Source organism: Strongylocentrotus purpuratus, unplaced genomic scaffold (genome assembly GCF_000002235.5).
Source record: "Strongylocentrotus purpuratus isolate Spur 01 unplaced genomic scaffold, Spur_5.0 spur5_scaffold_2, whole genome shotgun sequence".
Classification (NCBI taxonomy): Eukaryota; Metazoa; Echinodermata; class Echinoidea; order Camarodonta; family Strongylocentrotidae; genus Strongylocentrotus; species Strongylocentrotus purpuratus.
This window is the reverse complement of record NW_022145605.1, coordinates 15,239,495-15,259,872: the sequence shown is the minus strand read 5'-3', so window position 1 is coordinate 15,259,872 and position 20,378 is coordinate 15,239,495. Positions and strand designations below refer to the sequence as shown.

At 38.2% G+C, this 20,378-nt stretch overlaps 1 protein-coding gene across 1 annotated transcript; it reads right to left on the bottom strand.

Moving 5' to 3' along the window:
* Positions 1 to 8,280: 8,280 nt before the first annotated feature.
* LOC752858 (dehydrogenase/reductase SDR family member 11-like) lies at positions 8,281 to 19,264 on the bottom strand. The gene is made up of 7 exons (XM_030991773.1): positions 18,874 to 19,264; positions 14,293 to 14,502; positions 12,979 to 13,073; positions 12,123 to 12,252; positions 10,770 to 10,856; positions 10,192 to 10,257; positions 8,281 to 8,993 (listed from the first exon to the last, which is right to left on the bottom strand). The coding sequence occupies exons 1-7, from the start codon at positions 19,003 to 19,005 to the stop codon at positions 8,955 to 8,957; spliced, it is 759 nt and encodes a 252-aa protein (XP_030847633.1). The 5' UTR covers positions 19,006 to 19,264; the 3' UTR covers positions 8,281 to 8,954.
* Positions 19,265 to 20,378: the final 1,114 nt, after the last annotated feature.

Sequence of the window (20,378 nt, the reverse complement as noted above, 5' to 3'; positions counted from 1 at the left end):
AGCTATTTGATCACCTGTTCCTTTCTACTAATACTTGGGAAATGGAGATGAAATGCATTGATGTGAAGCAATCGTTTCTCATCATTTCATTTCTTAAATTTCCCTTCTACACAATACCAAAAATTGATTGGTCATCAATTAAAACATTACAAATATAACCGTGAAGGGAAAACCTTGACACGGTAACCTGAAGAACATAAAGCTTATTTCTTATGGCATCTTAAGAATATACTTTAAATATTAATAAATTCGTGGGTATTCTGTCTAAATTATGTAAAAGAGATTTAAAGAAAGATGAAACAAATCGTTCGTTTAGCTAGTTGTTCACACTCGTCCGTTTTAGTCATTGTCGCTATTAAACTGCAGTCCTTTTCACCCTTTCCAGCTTTTATATTTCGCGAAAATCGTCTGGCCAACATCCGTCATAGTATCCCTTCTAAGCATCGCCTTGGTAGCCGGTTACCAATTCACCACCATTCGTGTAGACCCCTTTGGCTCTCGGAACATCATCACCACACCGCGACTGATCATGACATGTATCGTGACATGGGCATTAGGGTTCACCTGCTCTTCGTTCTTACTCTTCTTCGGTGTACAATGGAGTACAATCGTTATCCTCTCCCTCTCCTTGTTGACCACCATCGCCACTGGCCTCTGTTACCTCTTCATCTACCGTTCCATCGCCAGGTTACCTTGGGGCGGAGGCATCACCCAAGAACGTAAGGAGGAGAACCAGAGAGTACTCCGCACCTTCGGTCTAATCTTTGGGACCACTGTCCTTTGCTGGATCTGTCTCTGGGTTACCTGGGCCCTGATTCACCGTCATGTACGCATATTATGCCTAACCGACTTTTCGGGCGTGATGATAAGCGCCAATTGGATTGCAAACTCCATCATCTATTGGTGGCGACTCAAGGAGTTTCGATTAATTTTCGGATTCTGTAGGAAACAGAGAATCGATCCTCTTCTGTGACTGATTTGAAACAAAATAGGAACTGATCCGTGACCTTTTCATATGAAATTCGTATGCCTTGATATTCATAATATGACATTATATTACGTGTAAATTGTCACAAATACTTCTCGTGGTTCAGCGCCGAAGCAAATGTCATTACAACTATAACGTATACATTTCTCGCGTATTGTGCCATGTTTTTCGGTACTCTCACTTGCAAAAAACAAACAAACAATTTCTCTGACTATTAGTACATGTGTTAGCCGATAGAGGTAGGTAATTGTATTACTCTAGGACCACCCCAAAAATATATGTATATATACATATTTATACTTAGTGAACGAGAGGGTTAGGGAAAACGTTCAATCAAGATAATAAAGACGTTGAGGGGGTAGTGAGGGCAGCTTAGAATTTTCTTTTTTTTTTATAGAAAAGACAGTAAATAATTAAATTCAACCAGCTTTCAAAATGTGAGATTTATAGGAATAAAGAGTAAGATATAATTACATTGAGTTGGGTTGACACAGTTAAAGAAATGTGTTAAAAAGAAGGACTTGGATGTAGAAGGGTCGATTGAATTGAAATTTGAATGGTAGCATATTTATAAAAACAAAGATTAAATAAAGATATATTTTAGTATATAGGCTGAAGTTTTGGAACGGGAGTATGTTTAAAGAAGTATGGTCGAAATATATAGTAGTAGGTGCAGAGCATAGAAAAGGATGCGTGTTCCTAATGAAGACGCTTATCGAAACAATTTTTACACCGGGGGGTAATAATATTTTAGGAGGTCCCAGGACTCAGGAGATGTGGAAATGGGACAGGTGAGTTTGCGGTCAATAATTATTGATTGGGTAAAGGGATTTGATAATGGATTGGGGCTGGGCTTCGGATACAATTTGAAAATAGTAGAGGACAGAATAGAGCACACCGGGAGGAATAGAAGGGGGAGATGAAGTAGGAGAAGACAGTTGTGGAAGCCATCAGTCGATAGACTCTTGTAAATATTGTATATAGACTTCAGCAATCATTGCACATCCCTTTTCGACGACTGCCTTTCTTCTGTCTTGAACTGATTTCCTGCGTGTAGGCCTACATTTAAATACAGACATAACCATAATTACAGACTGGAGTTATATTATATTCGACCAACTTCGCTAAATTAATTATTTAAATGCTACTCTGAGTATTTTGTGGAGTCCCGAATGGCAGTTACAACATTAAAGGCGAAAGAACAAACAATGCTGAATACTGATTGACCGCCGGGAGCCGTGTCTCTGGGAGTTGCATCACTACTCGCGTGGTCATCGATAGCTATGTATCGTCGAGCGCTTGAGACATGGAGTCGGGATCGTATCGTCGGGAATCGCTTTGCCAGTCGCGTAAACATAACATGAGGAAAATTCTTGTTTGTGAATCTTGTCCCATGTATAAACTTTGCATGTAGGCCAACGTAACCAGCAGTGTGAATATGAACTACTAGTAACTGAACGTGTGGTCGGCCACCAAAAATATTCTCCATACGAACTCATTTTTCTCCCCCCCCCCCTTTCCCCTGCGCTGCACTCTATTTGTTTGTTCAATGAACAACCGTTTCGGCGATATACATGAATATGTACTCGTTTGTGATTCAGCCGAGGAGAGACATGAAAGACACCAAGTAAATTCTGTTTTTTTTTTCTTTTTGCATAAACTTTAATCCAGAACTTGTAATTGTAGTTATGTTTGGGTCTTGCGATGTAGTTAGTTAGGAGAGAGAGAGAGAGAGAGAGAGTAACAAAAAGACAGATACATCAACATGGAGAGAAGCTGAGAATAAGGGCATGGTCCTTTAATTTCCGTTAAGTGTTAGTTTTTAGTGTTTCGAATTAATTCGGTCTATGTAAACTAACCCCATTTTATTAATATGCTTATGTTCCGATGTATAATGTATAATGCTCCAGTAAGACTATGTAATGAAATCGAAATGTTCTGTAATAGACATGGTTTCAACACTCGCAATTCTGACTCACTCAATGTGGTCTTACCAAAACCTAATACTGAACTATTCAAGCAATCTTTTAGATATTCAGACCCGAAAACATGGAATTCTCTCTCAAATGAAATGCAAAATCATCATACTCTTTCCTCTTTCAAAAATAGCCATAAACGCACATTTTTCTGAAATAAAAAATTCAGTTTTACATGTTCTGGCCCGCCGTACTTAATAATAATAATCATGATAATCGTTGATTTAAGTTTGTTTAGAATTCATTTTATGTAATATATTTATATTTATGTATTTATTGTATATTGTATTGTAGATGCTTTTTTATGTATAATATTTATATGGATTATTATATACGTATTTGCACTTGTTATCTAATTCTAACCATGGGGATTCTTAACCGAATTTATTGTTGCTATTAAATTTGTTCACTCAACAAATAAGATTGGTCATTCATTAACTTCTTTCAAACGAATTTCTAATATTGTGTTTTTCTTGCATTTTAAAGCCTTATTTTGTATAATTTTGTACTGATATAATGAAAAGAATCCCATTGGTTAGAATTGAAAATGTTTAATCATGTTAACAGGACATCGATGAAAAACAGCTTTGCTGATTCGATTGTTTCTTTTTTTTTTATCCTGTATAGATATTTCAAATAAATAAATAAATACAAAATAAAATCCTCTCATCGTACAGACCAGGTGGGAGGCCAACCAGGCCAGTCACACCGGTGCCCCAAATCAGAAACCGAGGCGGCAGGGTTGGGCTGGTGGGTCAGATATATATGTACATGTTTGGTGGGAGGGGTTTCATTCACCCCTTACTCTGGTGGTGCCTCTTGTAACATGTGTTAGATTTCAATTTCATTTGTAAACTCAATGTTTGAAGTTGAATATTTGTAGCATATAGTCAATTTGTTGTGTGTAAGTCGTCTGATTTGTGCGGTTAAATTATGCTCAAGCTGATGCTGCAATTTTTGAAATACTTACTGGAAAGTTAAAAGCAAACTAATGGTTTTCGATTTTGGTTCTTTATATATGCAAAACAACCAGCATCTAACATATTTTTTTTTGGAGAATGAAAGGTGTTTGCTTTTTTCGTTATTTTTCTGAATTATCAATAGTAATAAGGGAATTTTACACTGAACTGCAAACCTGAGAAAACGAAATCGTTATTCCTCAGCATTGGTAACAAATAAAAACGAGATGCGAATTAATGAACGCCATGGCGACCAGAAGTGGAATGAATCATGCACGACATAAACATAATCATCATTATCCATTCACTGAGCCTTGGCATGGACACCGCTATTAACTTTGTAGAAAACCGAATTGAATTCTACTATGATTAGGATAAGTAGATGATCATAAATTGTTAATGCAGTGTTGAGAAAGTGCAGGCTAACCCTATGGTCTCCAAAGTCTACGACGTCATTATATCATTAAATAAATAATTTAAACATGAAAATGATGAAGCTCAATTTATATGAAGGCTAATACTAATATATCAAATATCAAATTCTTTATTTATGAATAGACATGCAATTGAAATGAGAAAAATAGAGAGAGAAAAGTAAATGGCCTCCAATAAGAGGAGGGCACACGAGAAGAAGTAGAACATGAATAAAAAGACAAGGGTATTAAAAAGGGAAAAAAGGTTAAATTTAATAAGATAATGAATGATGTATATAGATGAAGAATAAAAGACCAAGGGTGGAGGTGGGAGAGCACGAAGATGGGAGGGAGATGACGAAAGGAATTCGAAAGAGGGATGAAATGATTCGTTGGTGGAAGAGCAAGAGAGACATAGAGACATGAATACGGAGAGAAGGGGAGAGACAGAAAAAACGAGAGAAGGCACAGAAAAAGACGGACAGAAAGACAAGGACATTCGACATAGAGAGAAAGAGAGAGGGTAGAGAGAACCAGAGATATAAGAAATGGATGCCCTAAGGGATGTTGATAGTTGCATTGTGTATTGTAATGTGCCCCAGCCCCCCCCCCTCCCCCTCCCTTGTGAAATCCTGGATCCGCCCATGATCATTACCAATATCACCATTTGAATGTTCGATTGTGTTGTTAGCTTGATGGATAAACAGAGCTCAAATTATAACCAACCACGGACTACGCGCTTCTTGATATAGACCTGCGCATGCGTGTATAGTGATTTATATACCTCTCTTTAGAAATCTAGCCACCTGATTGGTCAAAATTGCAGTCGTGATTTTAGCCATTCTCCCGTAAAGAGACGAACAATGATAGTAATGGTCAATAGTTGCGATCCCCATTAGAAGTTCCCCGCCCCCCCCCCCCTGTGGAGAATAACGTGTAAAAACACGTTAATTTTACATTTTTGGGGGAGATGCCCCCCTGGCGCTCAAGGGGGGGGGGGGGGGGGGTGCGAATTTTCAAATTTTCGAGGGCCCATAAAAAAATAGTGCTCACTACCCTCCCCCTGCCGCCGGCTGGATCCGCCCCTGTCTGAATATGCTCTATTTTTTTAATTAAAATTATGTTTCGTCACCATTCCTCATGATTTGCTCATAAAAATATAATCCGACCTCAAGTCACAACGATCTTTCTCACTCTCCCCCGTTTTGTCGAGATGATATAAGGCCAAAAAAAAAAAAACATGTTTAGCGTCCTGTTTTCTCGAAAAATAGGAAGGAGGAGGCCCTTTTTTATTTTTTTTTCTTTCAAAATAGCCGCTCAAAATGGCCACTCAGTACATTTTCCCTGATAGTCGGGCTAGTTTTTTTAAAAATCAGAAATAGATCAATTTTAGTAGTGTTTTTCATGTTTTTGGTCTTTAAAAAAAAAAAAAAAAATAGGAGGCGGCCCCCAAAAAGGAAGCGGGCGGGGTTTCCGTAGAGATCAGTGGCGGGGACGCTTTACATGTATATTTCTTTAAATGGCCTAAAGAGGACGCTATTGTATTACAATTTCCAGAGCCATCCATACACAGAGTTTGGCCAACTTGGTTTCCAGTCACTGGGTCACAACATGGCGTATATTCTTTTGTTTTGTGCTTGCCCAACAAAGCATTAGTCGCCATATTGTGTCCAACTCGAACCGGGTTGGCCAAACTCTCCTATTCAATGGCACTGACAATTTCGAAAACTTTTTAATCGTGGCACGGTGTCATTATAAACTTTAATCGAAGACTTAAATGGTACTAATAATACTGTAATTTCCATTTAAATGCGTATATACATTTATTCCATCATAGATACACCCAGAAACGTATATAAACGATTATTAGAAATACATGTAGTATTCATTCAAGAAATAAAATATCATTAATAAAATAATTATGTAAGTGTGAGGCAGGTACATTAGCTTTATACATTAAAATAAAGCATAAAGAGAACAAAGACAAAAACAAATGGAACAAAAAAAAGAACAATATTAAAAAGAAAAAAAAAAACAGAACAAATCTGTTCCTTCATGTAAGAAGAAAATGAATGTGAAACGAAAAAAAAAACAGTTGAGGAAAATGAAAAACGTTGTACGTTAATTTTGGTTGAAAAAATTATTCTAAAAAATCTGATGTAATATTTTAAAATGTAAAGTAAAGAAAACATATATTCCTGTTTATATATATATCACTCATGAATATAATTTTATGGTGGCCCTGAAGGGACATCGCGAATAGACTAAATCGTGAAAAATATGCGATAAAATTCACGATATCGTCAATTTTATCGCATATTTTTCACGAAGAAATTCACGAAATTGACGATATCGTGAACTTTATCGTGAACTTTTCACGATGAAATTGACGATATCGTGAATTTTATCGTGAAAAGTTCACGATATAAAGTTCACGATATCGTCAATTTTATCGTGTACTCTATCGTGTACTCTATCGTGTACTCTCCTGACGGGCGCTTCGTAAACAAAACCAGCCCTAGCTGGGGGAGACAGAGAGAAGGAAAAAAGGGAAAGGGAAAGAGAAGATAAAAGGAAAGAAAGAAGAGGAAGAAGAAGAAAAGAGGAAAACGGGGGAAGGGCGAAGGACTCTTGCCCCCCCCCCCCTCCCCCCCCCCGCCAAAAAATAAATAAGAGAGAGATTGAGAGAAGGAAAGGGAAAGAGAAGAAAAAAAGAGAAAAACGAAAAAGAGGGAGAATAGGAAAGAAAGGAAAAGAAAGAAAAGAAAGGAGGCAAGAGCCCTTCGCCCCTGTTTCCCTCTTTTCTTATTCTTTTTCCTCTTCTTTCTTTCCTTTTATATTTTCTTTCCCTCTCCCTTCTCTTTCCCTTTATGGCGGGAGGGGGGAGGGGGGGGGGGGTAAGAGCCTTTCGCCCTTCCCCCGTTTCCCTCTTTCCGTCTTCTTCTTTCTTTCCTTTTATATTTTCTTTCCCTTTCCCTTTCCCTTCTCTCTCTCTCTCTCTCTCTCTCTCTCTCTCCTATTTATTTGTTGGCGCGGGAGGGGGGAGGAGGCAAGAGCCCCTCTTTTCTTCTTATTCTTCTTCCTTTCCTTTTTTATTCTCTTTCCCTTTCCCTTCTCTCTCTCTCTCTCTTATTTATTTTTTGGGCGGGGGGATGCAAGAGCCCTTCGCCCCCGTTTCCCTCTTTTCTTCTTCTTCTTCCTCTTCTTTCTTTCTTTCCTTTTATCTTCTCTTTCCCTTTCCCTTTCCATTCTCTCTCTATCTCTTATTTATTTTTTTGGCGGGGGGTGGGGAGGGAGGAGGCAAGAGCCCTTCGCCCTTCCCCCATTTCCCTCTTTCCTTCTTATTCCTCTTCTTTCTTTCCTTTTATATTTTCTTGGCGGGGGGGGGGGGGGGGGAGGTAAGAGCCTTTCGCCCTTCCCCCGTTTCCCTCTTTCCTTCTTCCTCTTCTTTCTTTCCTTTTATATTTTCTTTCCCTTTCCCTTTCCCTTCTCTCTCTCCTTATTTATTTTTTGGCGGGGGGGGGGGGGAGTGAGGAGGAGGCAAGAGCCCTTCGCCCCCCCCCCCGTTTCCCTCTTTTCTTCTTATTATTCTTTCTTTCCTTTTATCTTCTCTTTCCCTTTCCCTTTTTTCCTTCTCTCTGTCTCCCCCAGCTAGGGCTGGTTTTGTTTACGAAGCGCCCGTCAGGAGAGTACACGATAGAGTACACGATAGAGTACACGATAAAATTGACGATATCGTGAACTTTATATCGTGAACTTTTCACGATAAAATTCACGATATCGTCAATTTCATCGTGAAAAGTTCACGATAAAGTTCACGATATCGTCAATTTCGTGAATTTCTTCGTGAAAAATATGCGATAAAATTGACGATATCGTGAATTTTATCGCATATTTTTCACGATTTAGTCTATTCGCGATGTCCCTTCAGGGCCACCATATAATTTACAGACCTGGTAAGAACAATACCATCTGCTGTTTTCGATTTCATAAAAAAAAAGAGCTAGACATCCTGTGATAAGGCTACACTTATTGCATAACTATATGAGGTATAGTCAGTATTTGGCTTTCGGGCAAGAACAAAAATGGCCGAAATGTGGCACACCTCGTTATCACAATGATTGCTAGTGCAATAAACACTATAGCAACTGTGAATTATGATTATTAGGAAACATCTTCTTATCAAAAAGTAAAAACTAGACGTGACAGATGTTCTTAAATGCAGCCATGTTTTCAAATTTTGATTTCTTATTAAATAATCATGTTTACAGGTATTTCGTTAAATTTCGATAAATTCATCTCAGTTATTAGATTCATAAGAACAATCTTATTATTCAAAATGCATTAAATCAAGAAATGTTAAAGCTATACTACAATATTTCCGAACCCAACCAATTATCATGGAAATTTTCAAATAGTCTTTTCTACAATTAAAATACTATAATTTTAATTAATATAACTAACTAATAACCACCTTTTTTGACAACACCCTTGTATGATAATTAAAGATTGCCAAAATCCCTTAAATACCCACTTTTAACATTTTTTAAAAAAAGTATAAAAACAATTACATTTTTTTTTTAATTGAGAAGATTTGCAGTGGGTCCTTGGATTGTTATTATGGCTGTGTGACGGGGCGTAGCAGAACATCATGAATCTAAGAGAAAAAGAAATCAAGAATAATATATCAACAAAAAAACTGTGAATACATTTCTTTACAGCAAACCTGTTGACAACACAAATGAATATAATTATCTAGAAATTCGATATAGTTTAACCTTCATGAACAACGGTTTGTCATTTTCATCGTGATTGTTTTTTTTTTAAATTGGAGGTAAATATCATATTTCGGCTTCAAGAATTCTTTGTGAATATGAGATTAGATTTTCAAGGCGATTGATTTTTTAAACATGAGAAATACATATTTTAATGTCTTGAGGAGAGTGTCACCAATACCTTTAATATAGAGAAGTATTTGAGACGGCGCCTGGCCACATCTAAGCAAAAGAATTTCATAGAAATAGATAGTGGCGTAGCATGGGTCCAGTCGTTGAGGGGGCACAGACACTGGGAAGGATGGGGGGCTCATTGAATGCAAGTATCCAAGGCAACGGAATAGTGGGTGGGGTACTATGGCATTCATTACTCATCCATTTCCTTCTCCCTTTTCTGTTTTCGACTCTGTTCTCTTTTTGAGATTTTGTTTTCATCGTTTGAAAGCATTCGATGGTGGGGGAAGGGTGCCCCCGTGCCCCCTGTAGCTGCCCCCTGTAGCTACACCACTGGAAATGGATATCAAATCACATTACGGTCAGACTTCTTTTAGGTTCTTCAGACAATATAGATTGTGGTACTCTGGAACTTCATGGAGACAGTTTTGGAAAGTGCTACCGTTCAGTGGAGGTGATAGCTAATAACCATTGTCGCATTACATGTAAAGAATAACTGGCTTAGACGTGTGTAAATCCACTTTATTACTTGATGTTTTCCGCCACAATAATTTTTCAATGATGTCATTGACCGAAGCGTATAAGATTCATGAGATATCTATTGAAAGTTCAGTATTAAATGAAATATGCCAAATTCTTCGACATAAGTTTATAGCATAGATTACATTGAGGCTGAAGGCTTCCTAGCGCTAAAGCTTGTCATATTTTCCCCTTCAAAGTATCACCTTTTAATTAGTGGTCTATTCGTATTTCGTACAAATCTGTACGATGCAAAACGATTCCGCCTGCCTGAAATCAGAAGGGTGCCAATTCTATGCACAGGTGTATCAGGTAGCATTCCCCTAGTTCTCAGCAGAATTTCTTTAATGCATAATGTTAAGAGGAATCCTTGATTAATCACTTTACCTGTACATGTTTAGGAGTGTTTAGAATGTATTCCACTACATCTGCTATATCTTCAGCCTCGAGTTGCTGTAAAACAAAGACAAAAATTATTAGGTTCAAAGGGTATTTTTTAATATTTTTTATTGTTATTATTATTACTATTGTTGATGAGATAACAATAATTATTATTATTTGTATTATTATTATTATTATTATTAGGAATATTATTACAATTATTATTATTATTATTAGAAGTAGATCTCGTCCACACCCCTTCGAATGAAGGTAGTCAATAATCTAATCTATCAAGCTCTGCTTATTTTGCCCTCTTCCACCTGTTTGATGTTATCTGGATATTTATCGTACCAGGCAATCAATTTTTTAAATTAGTAATATGTCATATTTTGTCATTTCAATTTTATCCGATTCACATTCAACGGTTCATGGCTCCCTTCTTGGCTATTTCGAGCCTGCTGCAGCTTGAAAGACATGACAAGGGGAAAAAAAGATTTTACAATTTGAAATACAGTGTAAAAGTAAAGTTCTCTCGTTTGCCAGAGTACTTTCAAACAGGCCGTAGATGGCGCAATTGACCTTACCTTTTCGAGAAGAGGAACCGAAGATTTCGAAACATCTCCGAACATGCCGGAATAGAAACCAGTATTCCCTTGTCCAGGTGATATACCCTATTGGAGAAACAAATACAAATCGGACTTAAAAAACAATAAATAAGGTGTTTACCAAAACCTACAAATTTTGTACAGTTTGAACAACATCAATAAATAATGGCTAATATAAAAGAAAGAATTGGCACTAATAATCGTTACGATGAGATTTCATTTTTATTAGCAGAAAATCTCAATAAAAAAAATGTAGATGGAGTTTCTAATAATGTGCTTCGATTTATAATGGATTGACAAGAAATATAGGTAGATGTATGATAGATGTAGAATCTATTAGAGTAAGATCGAGAAAGAGTTGGAGAGAGGGAGAGAGAGAGATATATAGGGGAGAGGGGGAGGGATGATAAGAAATAAGTAACTTGCTATCGCAATATGTAATATATCTATTAACCGCTGAGAGACATCGTCGCTATTTTAAACCCATATTATTATACAAATATACACTGCCTTGAGAGGTTCTGGTTAAAACTACGCGCAAGAGGTGACTCCAATAGTACTATTTGCTGAGGGGCGCAGCCCCGAAGCAAATGGTACTTTTGGAGTCACCGAGGCACATAGTTTAACCAGAACCTCGAATAGAAGGCATGGTATATTTGTTTTATATCCTGCATCAAAAATTTATTTGAAAAAAAAAAAGAAAAAAAAAAAAACATTTTTGGGAAAATCAAATTTAGAACAAAAAAAATGTCAATTTTTATCTACAAAGATTTAAAATATGTTGTTTTCATTAAATTAAGATTTGAAAAAAAAATTGATTCAATTAAAAAAAAAAAAATTAACATTTTTTTTTCAACTCCCAAATAGTAAACCAAAATAGTACTCTCATATAGTACTTTCTAAAAATAGCTCAAATATTTTTGGTCATGTGACGAGCTCTCAACCAATCAAAAGCCAACAAATTTTTGATGCAGGATATAATGTATACTAATATTTTCCTTTGCATTGACCCATATAATACATCGTGTAATAATTGTATTTCATGACACCATATACATTTTTTAAATCGTTGTAGTAGGTTCCCTTTAAGATGCAAGGAAAACAAGCCGTGGAGATATGTAGGTCTCGTAATCCGGCGACCCGGGTTCGACACCAAGTCGATGCGCTAATGCGCTTGGTAAGGCATTAATCCTCATTACCAGGTCCCTCGGAGAGGACCTAACGCCGTCGGGACTCTGGCTGCTTACTAACATTCCTTTAAGCTTTCTTAGCAGTCAGATAAAATAACCACCATGCACTAAACCAAACCAACAAATGGTTGCCTCAAATTACCGATATTCTAATGTTGGAGTTGATTCCTCTGAGCTCCTGTCTGAAGCCCTCTTGGATGGCCATAAGCATCACTTTGGTCGCTCCGTAGAAGTGCATGTCACTGTTCGGTGTCCACTTGTATGCGGCAAGACTGAATACAGAAGTTGCAATTAAATGACGTGGTGGATTAAATGGTGAAATTTCGTCCTGTTTAGGGCCACAAAAGCGATTACTCATAATTATACTTTACAAAGAGTTAACGCCCTGTCAAAGGGTATAGGAACGTACATGTAAGATTACGGATATGTATATATGTATATATATAAAGTATATATGTAAAAACATAAATTTGATGATTATAGGTTTGACGTTGTGAAAATGAATTACTATACGCAGAAAGTATACACATAACACAACGACAGTCTACATCTTGCCTACCTCGGTATACTCGTACACTGTCTAGGTGATTGAAGTCTATGGAAATACAGAGGCGCCATTTTTTTTTTGGGGGGGGGGGGAGGGGGAGGGGGAGGGGGGGGGGGTCGACGGAAAAAGACTTTTATCATATTATGAAGAAGGGCTCTAAAAAAAAATAATAACAGGGTGCCACATCCAATTGAGCGAGAACCCCAGATGAAGGTCGTTCCAAAAACACAGCAATTTCAAAGCCTTGTCCATCACTTATTAAAACATACGAATATTACAATGATGTATTGCTACCTTATCTGAACGTGATTTCTTTGGGGCATTCAATCAGGTATTGAAATTGTCGATTTTTCGAAAGTCTTTGCTATCATGTTCTTTTAAGGACGAGGTAGATAAGAGAACTCGTTATAACTAAAACTTAGATACTATGCCATCCCGTTGCCATAGTTACCTGACTAGATTAATTAGGACGCCATCATCGACTCCATTCTTCTTCATCAAGTTGACGGCTTCTCGACAGCAGTAGAGCGTTCCTAAAACATTCACCTGCATGGGAGAACATGACATTCAGAATGCACTACAGGATATTGAGTTTGTGGGACTGTTTGATCAGATTTATTAACCTAATGAAAAGTGATTTAATCTCTTGACTGGGAATGCAAAGGTCATAGGTTCGAGCCCCGGCATGCCACTGTATATGCCCTTGAGCAAGGCATTTTATCTTCACTGCTCCTCTCCACCCAGGTGCTAAATGTGAACCGATAGGATGCTTCCGAAGGTCCATGTAGCTGGATTAGCTTGTCAAAATTCGAATTGTGATGGTCACATTGGCACAAATTAAATGAATGACTTGGTGTTTTAAAACAAAAATCTACTCCTGCAATATCGTTTTACCGTTTGGCGACTTTCCAGCAAGCTGTATTCAGAACAATGCTATGTAACAAGTCGAGTACCATCTCCAGTTTCATCAATACACTTCATAGATATTTGAGACCTTTATTCGATGCTAAGTAATATGCCCCTTTCTGACCCCCGGGAGACGTTTTAAGATTTGAAATAGATATTCAGGTTTTCAATTATCTGAAGTAGTATACAGACTTGAGTAGGATACCAAGATGTTTGTTGAGACATACATACATGTAGGTAATACGAGAGCATTAATTGTGACGCAATGATATGTTCATCCAGCAGACGACACTCCTTATCGATAGTCGATAATGTAACAATACCCAGACGACCACAAAGTTAAATGCGGGATATTTTACCAACATCGCTTCCACTGCTGTGATGTATTTTTAATCGTGTCATCTTTCATTGAAGGCGTGCAAAGAGCGATACTCCGGTTACTGTACCGGAGCATCATCATTTTTGTAATGAAAATGCATTTAATGCATACGTCATTGTTACACCTGTAAGTGCCTTTAGCCGAAATATTTTCATTCACCTGTTACGTATAATTGGATTTCAATAGTCAGAATGCAAATAGCATACATTACCTGTTGTAAGGTAGGGCAAGTCAGAATATTTGTCCAACCGAGCAACAAATACTGTATGCAATTTGCTCGTCGATAGGTAAACATCCTTAAATTTTAATATGTTTTGAGAATGGTTAATGACCGCGGAACAATTCGTTCCTATTTTCACGAATTGACGGTAGTGAATGAAAATCGCATACAATTTGCGTGCGGATTTTCCTCACTACCGTCACTTCGTGAAATAGGAACGAATTATTGTCGCTGGAGTTTTTGTCGTACGATCGACCTACCTCTTGCATGATCTTCCAATCGTTAGTATCGCCAGAGAGGAGGGGTGCGGCCCTCGAGAGACCAGCGCACTGCACGCTGACGTCGACACCACCGAACTTGTTCTCGGCGTTTGCGTACATGCTCTTGACTGCAGACTCGTTGGCGACGTCGCACTCCATGACGATGACCTCCCCCGACACGCCACTGGTCTTCACCGACTCGGCTACTCTCTGAGAGAAATGGAAAAGAAAATATCATCCAGTGTTATTGTCGTAATTATAATACAAATAATCTTTAACATTATCGTCGTCATCATCGTAAGCGTGAATATCATCAACGTCATCATCATCATCATTATCATCATCATCACACCTATTTGATACAGTGGCTCGTCCGCTTTCTTATTGTCATGCTACAGTACTACTACCAATACCACGATCATGATCATGATCATCGTCGTGATCATCATATCCATCATCACCATTATCATTCTCAATGTCATAAAAATACGAATCGAGGCCATCGATTAGAGGTGTTGAAGGGAGCAGTCCTGTTATCTTATTTTCACGTTCCCTTTCTTAATCTCTTATCCTTTCCCCCCTTACCCCCCCCCCCCTTAGCTATAATCAACTTGAAGGCTTACTGCTTTTCATCAGGTCTTCGCGTCTTCGGGTTACACGAACTTTCGTGACTAATCAGGCCCTACCTGTCGAAGGTTCGGGTTTACCGTTTGTGAAATATACCCCCTTGTCGCCAACTTGTCGGTTCCAATTCACCCGACACTTTCTGAAATAACCTATAGCAAATCTACGAGAGCTCGCGTCTCTACCAAAAACACTTTATACTATGAGATAAATATTAACAAGAGTTCTTAAAAAGGCCAGAGTAAAATCAGAGTAAAGTCTTGTCGAGCTTTTCTAGTCGATTTCATCAATTATTATTGCGGAGAAAAAAATCATAGAAATGGTAGAATGATTTCGAAATCGGTCCAGGAAGTGGGTGAGAACGGGGTCTATCACTCCTTCGCCATCTGACTGGGGTGTCCCCAGGCGCGGATCCACGGGCCGATTCTACCGGCCCGGCCCGGCCCACCGCCCCCCCCCCGCTAGCCTCCCAAACCGGTAAAAAATAGGATAGTAACGTAAATTTTACCTTTAAAAAAACGGCCCCTCCCCCCTGACCTGCCAGTGACACAAATGCGGCATCAAAATATTTGTGCTTCTCTGACCGTAATTAAATGCCTAAAACCCCTGAGCTTCCTGGGGCTCCGCTCCCTGAACCCTCAACATCAATTTACGCTCGCTACCCTCTACCTGATCGTAAATACTTTAGCCCCCAAATTTGATAAACGTTCCGCGGGGCTTGTGTATACGCATACAACACTGATCTTTATGATGTCTTTAACATGACATATCTTCTTCTCCCCTTGCAAACGAGAAAGAAAACAAGGTCATTAAAAGGGATTAAGCGACAAATAATGATTGTGATTCAATTGATGCGAATATTTGTTTGAATAAGCCATGCTTACTGTGTTGAGACGTTCCATTCAATTTTAAATACTCATTAAAGAATACACTTCTCCTAATCTGAAAGTGATCCTACAACACAGTGGCAGAATTGTATGGCTGAGATTTGTAAAAGTCGTTTTTACAAAGAAGATTCTGGTGAAAAGCATTGCTAATTCAAAAAAATCCTTGCATCAATTTGAACACAATGATCATTTTGTCGCATGATCCTTTTATTAAATAACCTTGGTTTCTTTTTTATTTGCAGGGGGAGAAGAAGCTATGTCACGTTAAGAAGTCATAAAAATCAGATGTATTATGCGTATATACATATGATAACAGAACAAAATGTTGATTATCAGAATGTCATTTTGGAACACCTCTATACAAATACCCGATCTTACTGTGCCGATACCACATTGTCTTTAGCCCGTATCAGTATGAGCCAATATAAAGTTATTATTCTTTATTCAGTTCAGTATAATGCTTTTCCTCAAAAATAGTTTCGCTATTTTTTTTACGGTTGAGACGCTAAGAAATGGTTTCAAATGTACAATACACAAACCCTGAACTATTGCATAATGATGGTGGTTCTCTCTCTCTCTCTCTCTCTCTCTCTATTCATTTTAATCATGCATTATCAACTACATATAAAGCAGCAACAAAAAACTTAGGGTTATCTGGGATAGGTGAAAGTGAGAGTTAAAAAGAAAGTCACCTCCCCCACCCCCTCGAAAAAAAGAAGAAGAAATTAGTGGTCCTCCTCTCCAGCATCCCCCCGCTTTAATATTCACCGGCCGGCTGAGTCGGCGCAAAAATGTTCCCCCAAAACTGGACTTCAAAACAAATATATGTGCTCTTATCCACCCCCACCCCCCGCTCATTCGCCGTTCGCCGGCTGGCTGATTCGCCGCTAAATATTTTCTCAAGATTTGCCCCCCCCCCCCCCCCCTCTTGCCGCCGGCTGGATCCGCCCCTGGGTGCCCCCATGTCCCTGTAGCTACGCCAGTGACGGTCCACAAGTCCAGCTACGACATGAGATCACCGGTCCTGTCTGTATTCTTTGCTTTTCTGTCTGACATGTGTGGTCACCGTACGTTTCTTTCCTGATAAGGACAGGGAACATGATAACCGATCGCCGCAACAGTCTAAAGGTCATTATCCTACACCATGATTATCTGCCAGCATTGTCTTTAGAACATTTTGACAACTTATCTGTCTAAAATGGATAAAAACGGTACCGAAAACTTATCTATTTATTTATTTATTCCGTTTTATTTAAACAGGGTAGCCGCGTCAGTATTCAAAGTACTATTTTCCAGGGGGCCAGGGGGCTCTGTGAATTGAAAACTGATGGAAAACAGGCACAATTAGGAAGATATGCACAATAGGAGGGATGTTTGTTAAATTGGGAGTTCAATTAAATCCAACTTTCAATTCAAGTTCGAGTTATGCGATAACGACAATGGTGGAGGATAGATTTTGACTATGTTTACGTCCGGCATGGGTGACAGAGCGTCATCCGGAGCAAGTATAATAAAATGTTTGAATTAACGTATGCTTATAATCAGTCTTAACCCCCCCCCTCTCTTCTCTATCTATCTCACCACACGCGCGCACACACACCTTTTTTTAATCTTTACAAAAAAGTAGGTGTCTCTCGCTCCTATTCTCTGCCAAGTCTTTAATATATATATATATATATATCTCTCTCTCCCTCTCTCCAACTCACTTACACGCTTGTCCGTCATTACGTTCCTACAATGTTGATCCTATATGTATCGACACCCTTTAATCATTGACTCTGCCGCAAAAAGTATAATGTTCATTCATAGTGTTCAGACACTGGCTATATGTTTACACGGCAGTCCTTCAAATTTAAGTTAAGCTCGTGGTTTTATTTTTTTTTGAGGTAATCTAAAATTGAAAGCCGTCTGGATGAACTCGTAGTTTTGAAAACTTAAATTGTGCACGAAGTTTTAAACCACAAGCGATCTTACGGTTAATGCGAGACCTGCTTGAGGTTTCACGAGCTTGTAGTTACAAAGACTATTCTACCGACTTGTTGGTTAATACATCAAGCAATCGTTGTTTCGATGACGTGTGAACCCACATCATTGTTCATGGATCGTTGTTTACATTTCGAGATTTCGCCAACCTAGAGTTTTAAACCACGATGGTGCCGTGTGAACATTGCTACTATCATCTTGGTTACGTGTTGTCATGGGTGTGTAGTCCCTTCTACGAGTATCTGCTTGCAATAGACTTGATTCAACTAGCTCTATGACTGCTATAGTTACATGCAAATGTCAGCCGTACAGAGTAGTACGTCCCAAACCAGTATGTAACAACATATTATTTGTGCCATTCAACGCCGTCCAGACCAAGGAAAAGATAGATGAACATAAAAAAAAAAAAAAACGTTTAAGTATTTTAGGTGGTATCTATTCTGTAACATTTAGACTTTTTAAATAGTTGCTGCATGCGCGCTTTTGATTACTTTTACAAATAAATTAAAAAATATATATTTATGTCTTTAATGAAAGCCCAAAACAGAAACATAAAACACAAGAATAACAAAATATATATGTACATACAAAATATTTACAACGGTTTAAGTCCAGGGCCCCGAGTTATAAAAAGTTACGATTGATCCAAATCAATCGTCAGTCCTCCAATCAATTGCAATTTTGCAGTCTCTTATCTCTTATGTACATAGTTGCCATTGATATCAACTCTTTATAGACGGGGCCCAGTACATGTTACATCATAAATAGGGTATCTCCACATGTCTATCTACCTCAAATTAAAAGACTTTTTTTTTTAATGTAAATGTAACCTGTCATTCTTTTGTGCCATTTGATACTCTATATTCTGTTTTAACTTTAATTAAGACATAAAGGTTTGGAAATTTAGACCAGATTTTTGGAATTTGCACCGCATCACATACAATTTAAAGCACAGGAATACGAATTGATCCATTCGTCATGAAAACTGCCCTTCTTGATTATAGGACTCTATGCGTTTTATCTTGCAGTATAAATCACCGTTCTTTATTATTATTTTTTAAGTTAAAGAAATGCTGTGTATAATTACCTCAACAGAATCGACGTTGACGTCGGTTGCAAGTATCCTCATCCCGATTCTAGCAAGGCTTCGCGTGATGGCCTCGCCGAACCCCGAACCTGCTCCCGTCACCACCGCTGCACGCCCCAACCACTGTGCCATGCCTTTATATGTCCAGAACCTCGACAAACCTGTATCTCTCTCTTCTGTACTGGGCTCGATGCGTATCGGTCACTCAATTCTCTCTTGTACGAGCTTCTCGGGCGGCTCTTGAATTTCCCAACTTGCAACTGATATAAGCACTCTTGGAGTTATCTCTCAGCTCTGTAACATCTGCTCATGTCCCCACTGAACTAGTATTTCACAAAACGTATTTGTTTCATCTATCTACACAACACGCGATAATTGTTTTTTTACGCTTTCCTCATCGTAACACGGAGGGCGTTAATGGAGGAAGCATTGTTTGTTTGATAAAAACAGCACGTATTTGTACACTGTTGGACTTTAGTATCATTAGTTAATGTCCGGATATTCAAAAGCGTTATGCCTGGCTTCCAAAATAAAAAGGAAAAAAAAATAAACAAATAAGAGTGGGTCCTTGCTCACCCTATCCCTCGTTCGATTTAACATTCCATTTTACCACCCAAATAAAACCATTATTTAGTACTATTCTTCTGATATTAGACTTTGGTCTCTGAATTGTTAAGATTCATGGATTAGCTTACCACATGCTATAATGACCTCAAAGTCCCGTTTAAAGGTAATGCAAAGTTTTGGTATGGGGTCGTGAATTTGGTTCAAATGAACATATTGAAAGCATATGCGATCCTACAATATTCACTGATCGTTGTCGCTGTCGAAATCGAGTCTAACGTTATGAAATTGTAAATAATAAACACTTTATGTTGTATAGCTCCCTCTCAAGGTCAAGATATTAATTAAGCTATAAACTAGGCGTTGTGGCGTGCGCCTGTAATCCAGCTAAAAAGTGGAAGTTACAAACTGATTCAGCCGAGGACGCAGGTTCGAAACTGAGTCACGTCTTTCGGATGGTGACGTTTAAAGGTCGGTCCCAGACGTAAATAATCATATCTGATTGATACACGTCTGTAAAAACCCAATACACACACACACACACACACACACACTATAAAACAATGTTTCTTGACTAAAATCGACCGATTAGCTATTCCCGTTCGGAAATTATTTACCGCAACTACATATTCTGGGATTTTTATGGTCGCAGCTACCATTGTACGGCCGTAGGAGCTATTTGAAATTTATCAACATTTACCGGGAGCACCGGTAAATCTTTATATTCAATTTTTCTCGAAAACAGAAGTGTTTTAGGGGCTAAAGATTCTAGTCTTCCACAGGGGCATCCAAATATATCAAAATTGTAAAGAATCACTATCCACCCATTTTTCAAAATTTACCAAAACTTTGTAATACCTTTAACAGGGCATTTTGCATTAATTTGTTTTAAATATTAGCTTATTTATATACCATTCTCGAATAATCACACCCTGTCCAAT